The sequence below is a fragment of the Lissotriton helveticus genome, chromosome 1_1 (genome assembly GCF_964261635.1).
Source record: "Lissotriton helveticus chromosome 1_1, aLisHel1.1, whole genome shotgun sequence".
Lineage (NCBI taxonomy): Eukaryota > Metazoa > Chordata > Amphibia > Caudata > Salamandridae > Lissotriton > Lissotriton helveticus.
This window is the reverse complement of record NC_136057.1, coordinates 844,594,108-844,600,107: the sequence shown is the minus strand read 5'-3', so window position 1 is coordinate 844,600,107 and position 6,000 is coordinate 844,594,108. Positions and strand designations below refer to the sequence as shown.

At 45.3% G+C, this 6,000-nt stretch overlaps 1 protein-coding gene across 1 annotated transcript in view; it reads right to left on the bottom strand.

The window, feature by feature from the left end:
• Positions 1–1,934: 1,934 nt before the first annotated feature.
• TDG (thymine DNA glycosylase) overlaps positions 1,935–6,000 on the bottom strand; it is a 213,212-nt gene continuing 209,146 nt past the window's right edge. Inside the window, exon 10 of the mRNA XM_078674931.1 lies at positions 1,935–3,278. Coding sequence (XP_078531057.1) covers positions 3,142–3,278 — 137 coding nt within the window. The 3' untranslated portion in view covers positions 1,935–3,141. The remainder of the gene's footprint in view (positions 3,279–6,000) is intronic.

Below are 6,000 nucleotides of genomic sequence, written 5' to 3'. Positions count from 1 at the left end.
TTTGTGGGGGTGGTGGGCGGAGAGGCGTGTTGCGGGTGGGAGGAAGCAAGATGGGTAAAGGGTGCAGAAATCACTAGGGGGTTGGTGGAGGCTTAAGCATCATGAGGCGGCTGAAGCAACATGGAAGGTGGGAGTGGAGGAGGAGCAACACGTAGGCAGAGTAGTCGGGGGTGCAAGAAAAATGTAGTACGCAGGGAGAGAAAAGCAATCAGGTGAAAATGCAACATGAGCTAGAAGGAGATGGAAGCACATGGGTGAGAAAGGAACCCAGGTTGAGGAGCACACGAAGGTGAGTGCATCATGAAGGGGGCCAGGGAAGACCCACGCGGGCACGAGAACAGCATGGAGAGGGAACAGAAGCACACTAGGGAGACATCGGCAAAAACATGTGCACTCTAGCATAACATAACATGTATTTGTAAAGCGCATGTTCACCCTGAAGGGTATCTTGGTGCTGAATAACAGATGTTTATTGTTACCAAACTCAATGGAATTCATTTTATCAACCTCAGAAGGATGAAAGGCTGAGCGGACTCGCCGGGATATGAACATGTGACCATGAGGTGGCACACAGGACCCTACAGTGGACACAGTTCATTAAGCCACCAGACCCAGCAGGGTAAGGACACAGTAACGCACCAATGCTCCATGGAAAGGAAAAACATATAACAAATAAGAAGCAAGCAAATGAGAATGATAAAGAAACTAAGCAATGGACAGGCTCGAAGCCCACTATAAGCTAACAATACTTCTCGTGACTGAGCTGTCTAGAAGGTAAAACCTAAAAAACAAGCACTGTAAGAGGACAGAGAAAAATCTAGATTAAAAATTTACATAGCAGAACCTTTCATCACAGGACATTCACTTCATGCTCTGGACATAGCTTCTTGTTGTGCTTTGGCTCTGTGTTAAAAAATCCTTTTGAAGTACTAGCGGAGTTGTGGGCAATAATGGGTATTTTTTCAATGAATCAATTATTGGCATAAAAGATACCTTTGTTTCTGCAATGTTGGCCTGTAGGCACCAATGAAATCAGAGCACTTTAACAATTTTTTTTTTTAAAGCAGACGCCCAAAAGAGTTTTTTACCATGTACAGAAAACAATTCAGGCCAACGGCATTAACACATCACAACACAACTGTTCAAAATATACCACTTTTCAAACTTCGAAGCCATTTTCCTTACGTGCCATTAAATAGTTTGTGTTTACAAAACATTTAAAGTAAATTTTCAGCTTTCATTAAAAATACTAAGATGTCAATGAAAGTTACTCAACAATTCATGCATTCCCTCAACCTCCCCTTAAATTGATTGTAGAATCTGTGACCAAAAATCATCAATAAACCTAAATTTTTTGTTTTGCGCTTTACTATTATCTAATGAAACATGACAACACAATAAAACATTAATCCAAGTACAGCTGGGTGTGAGGAAGGTTAATGAAGGAACTGCGTTAGGGCGTCTCGGAGTCATCATGTGATATTGTAGTGGGAAATCAATTATGTATATTTTTATAAAAAGGACCCTTATTAACATTTAGCACAATTATTAGAGTCCTACATGCCTTGATACCTGCATGAGGTAATAGTATTCGATCAAAAGGATCTGGGCCTGTTCTCAAGCACAAACATTTACCAGCTCAGTGAGTTCAGCAGCTGCGACTATACTGGACTTGCTGGCCACAAGCTCAAATTTAGGCCGGAATGACAAAAGCTCCATTTTTCTGCATGAGGTAATGTTAACACGTTATTTACAGGCCTACATACCAGCAAAAAAAAAAAACCCCAAAAAAAACCTTCAAGCACCAAGGAAAGAAGAAAATAATGCGTACTTCCTTACATTGCCTGGACTACACACAGCATGATCCTTCTTAGCACATCCCATTACCTGATCATATTTTTGCTGTATGGATAAACGTATCTTTATCAGTTACATGAATTCTTGTATTTAATTTATTAGCCTTATTTCATTTTTGAGCTCTTAAAATCACTTTAGTCCCAACCAGGATTAGAAAGCACCATAAATAAAGTCCCAGTACCTCAGAGGGCAATAAATGGTCATCTCCTTGATTAAGACACAGGATATGTCAACCTGTAAAGGCAGTAGCAGCCCAGTGCCTCTCTTCCAAAATAAAGCACCCGAAAAATGAAACTAAGCAAAGTAGGTGTCCACCCTAAAAGCAGGTGTTCCCTCAAAATCTATTAGCTTTTAAAACAAAAATAAAGCGAAAGAGGAGAATCTACCTACAGTACATGAAACGTTAAATAGTAAATTAGATTGTATGTTTTGTGCCAATGTATTGCTACAAATGCATTTCAATCTGGAAACACACATTTTGCTACCTTTCTTTCATTGCCCCCTTGTAAAAGGTGGAGAGCAAATCACAGCAGGCTAGTGAATGTATCACACTTTGAGAGCAGGGAAAATGTGTGCAGATATGTGGACATAAAGGAACTGATGGCCCACATTGCTCAGCCACCACCTCACCCTCCATTCTTAGAAGAATGCCATTTTAAATATAAAATCTTTTTTGTGAGAATTATTGCCCTAAATGGGAATTGTATGAATGGCAATACTTACATGATCAAATCTGCAATAGGCTTCAAATAGACAGATTTTCTATGTGGAAAAACAGAGTAGTAGACGTGCTTTTAAACGCACAAGCGGACGCGTATTAGAAAAAACGTCTTTAACAAGGATTCTTAAAACGAAGTTGTTTACACTCTCAATCATGACTAAAACGGATATAATTTATCAATGATTTGCACCCTATAAAAAGCACGTGTAAAAAGTCCACCTGCATTAAAAATGCAGGTTATAGTAATTCCCAGAACAAAATATTCCATGGAAAACAAAAAACAGTTTCCACAACTGCTATAAACGGTTGAAGTTAAATATAAAACAAATTCATAAAGCAAAAATGTACCTATCTACCTAGTTTTCATTTTAAAAAATGCCAAACATTTCATTAAAACTACACACCTTCTTTGTAAGGAGGTTTTATCTAATACATCATTGTTTTCACTATCATAATAAAATAAGAGGTAAAATATCAAAATGCTTCGGCCAAAGAACTGAGGTACAATTCTTTTACCACTGCAATAAAACTGCAGCATTCTGGCCCCACGGTTCATAAAGCCTTTATGCACTGCTGTCGCCCGGCTGAGCGTCACAGTTGACAAAAGCAGGAATCTGGTGTGAAAAAGTCTGAGGCATCCAGTGTCCATTTGGAACCTGCCCAAATGATGACCCTTCACTGAATTCTGGATTGGTGGATGCTGGAAAACAAACGAAGAACAAAATGTGATTATGGCAGCGAATGCATTTAGACCTATGCAGAACTTCTTGCTAGGAGAGTCCTTTGGCTTCAAGAGCCAGGTTTTACATACGGAATTGTAGCGCGGTGAAAATGAACACTAACTGGAATCACAACGGAAATACAATGAGTCAAAAACAGCAGTATGCAAACAATATGACATTTCAATAGTACAACGACAGAATTTGGGTATAAATTGTAAACAACCGTTTATCAAAACTTAACGGTTAAGTCACAAAAATGCAACACCTTAAAAACGAAACGTAAAGCAGAGCAGCAAACACTCCTAATGTTCAAATTCAGAACGAAGTGCAAGTATAGGAACTAATTAAAATGATGGTGGCAGTTCAAGTTACTGAAAAAGGACTTTCATGAAAAGGGATCCTTTTAGTGCTCTTTCTGCTTTGCGTTGGAATTACTGCCCTCTTGTGGTAAGACTATAAACTACTATTAAATGTAAACCAAACACTTAATTTTGCAGCGTGAATCTTTCTGGATTCACTATGCTGTGCATTATTCCGCGGTCTTGTGGTTGGGTCCGGATTCGTAGTCTTTTCTTTGTTTTTTTTTTTTTTTTCTCTTTGCCCAGGTGGGCGTCGGCGTCACACCCCCTTTGGGTGTATTTCCGGTGACGTCGGCATGCTTCCTGCGGAAGCTCCCACTCTTGGGCGCCATCTTCAGATTCTTTTTTTCCGCGGTCGGGTCTGGATCGTTCCCGTTTGGGCTCCAGACATTTTTGGAGAAAGAAGAAAGAAAATACAGAAAAGACGAGGAGAAGTCATCTGAAGACTCCAGGGGACTTCACCGACGAAAGACAAGCAAAGATAAGGCGTTTTCCATCCAGATCTTCGACGACCGTCGACGAACACGCGACCAGAGAGGCCCTGGACGCTCGAGGATGGACAACACGCCGTTCAAGTTCTGCCGTAACTGCCACCACAAGTACGCGCAGAAGGACCAGCACCCGGTATGCAACCTTTGCCTACCGGTGGACCACGAAAGCGGAGACTGCAACGCCTGTTCCGCCTTCACCCCGAAGACCCTTCGTGTGAGAGAGAGGCAGAGGGTAGCACACGCCGCCCTGCAGGGGAAGGCCCCGACCCCGTCGCTCTACGAGCTGGGGATGTCCTCCGAGGAAGAAGACAACGCTGCCGCCGAAGACGACAGCTACACGGTCGTAGAGACCGATTACACGAAGACTTCTGACAAGGTAGGAGACTCTTCGGCCCCCAAGAACCCGAGAGACTCTGAGTCTCGAAAAATCGAGGGCAAGACCCCGAAAGCGCCGACGCCAAAAAAGGCGGCGTCCGCGACTACTCCCAGGCCCAGCGGATCCTCAGAGAAGGAGTCCCCGGCGCCGAGAGCTGCTGATCAGCAGAAGACGTCGAAAATCGTCCCCGAAAAGGATCGATCGACGAGGGAGAAAGACCCGAAACTGTCGACGACGACCAGAGACCCGATATCCGGTTCGACGTCGAAAACTTCGACTCCGAGAGGCACGGCGACGAGCCATCCGTCGAAGAGAGCGGCGGAACCATCCGACGCGGAACACGCGGCCGAGATGGAAAAGAAAAGAAGGCGCCTCGAGGCAGAAATGGAGAACTTCATGCAGCGGAAAAAAGATTTCGACGCAAGGATGAAGGCCTTCACGATCCCTCACAAGACCAAGCCACCAGTGCTGGAGGCGGTCGAGGAGGAAGAAGAAGAGGTCGCCGAAGTCACCGAGCAAGACCAGGACGTCGAGGTGTTCGACGACCAGGAGGAGTACGAGAATCCCCACGAGAGCTACAGCTATGGGGAGGAAGATGAGGGCAGGACAGACACAGAGTCGGCGCCCTATGACCTTCAGGAGGTAGATTACATCGATGTCGACACCGACAGCCCGGAGGAGGTGGTCGACACCTACCCCTCGAGGCCCTCGCCGCCGGACGACATCGGGGCCTACAACGCGGTGATACAATCTGCCGCAGCAGCTTTCAAGCTCAAGCTCGACGAAGAGAAGCAGAAAGCAGACTTCCTTCTGGAAACATTGCTCCCAACACAAACGAGGAGCCAGTTCCTCCCGATGCTCGAGAGCGTCTTGGCTCAGGGGAAGGAAGCTTTCAGGGAGCCCGCAACATGCAAGGCAGTAACTCCCAGAACTGAGAAGAAGTACAAGCATGCCGCAAAGGACCCGGCCTACATTCAGGGCACGGTCTCCGCAGACTCCATTATCACGGCCACAGCAAGGAGGAGGGCTAACGTACCCACTACCTCGGGCCCGCCACCGGATAAAGAGAGCAAAAGGATGGATCTGGTGGGCAGAAGGATCGAACGGAATGCCGCGACCCACTGGCGCATGGCTAATTCCAACGCCCTGGTAAACAGACACATGTACCAAATCATGGAGGGACTGGGGCAGTTGGTGAAGGACTTGCCCCAGGATGCCAAGCAGAAAGCCGAAAAGCTAATTGAAGAGGGGAAGAATGCTGCAAATTCTTGCCTTAAGACGGCCCTGGATGGGGCAGACACCGCCAGCAGGCTCATGATGATGGGCGTCACGGAAAGGAGACACGCCTGGCTCAGGATATCCGGTTTCAAACCGGAGGTGCAACACAGCATCCTGAACACACCATTCAACGGCAGTACGCTTTTCGGACAAACAGTTGATGAGCAACTCAGCCAACTTAAGAAGGATAACGAAA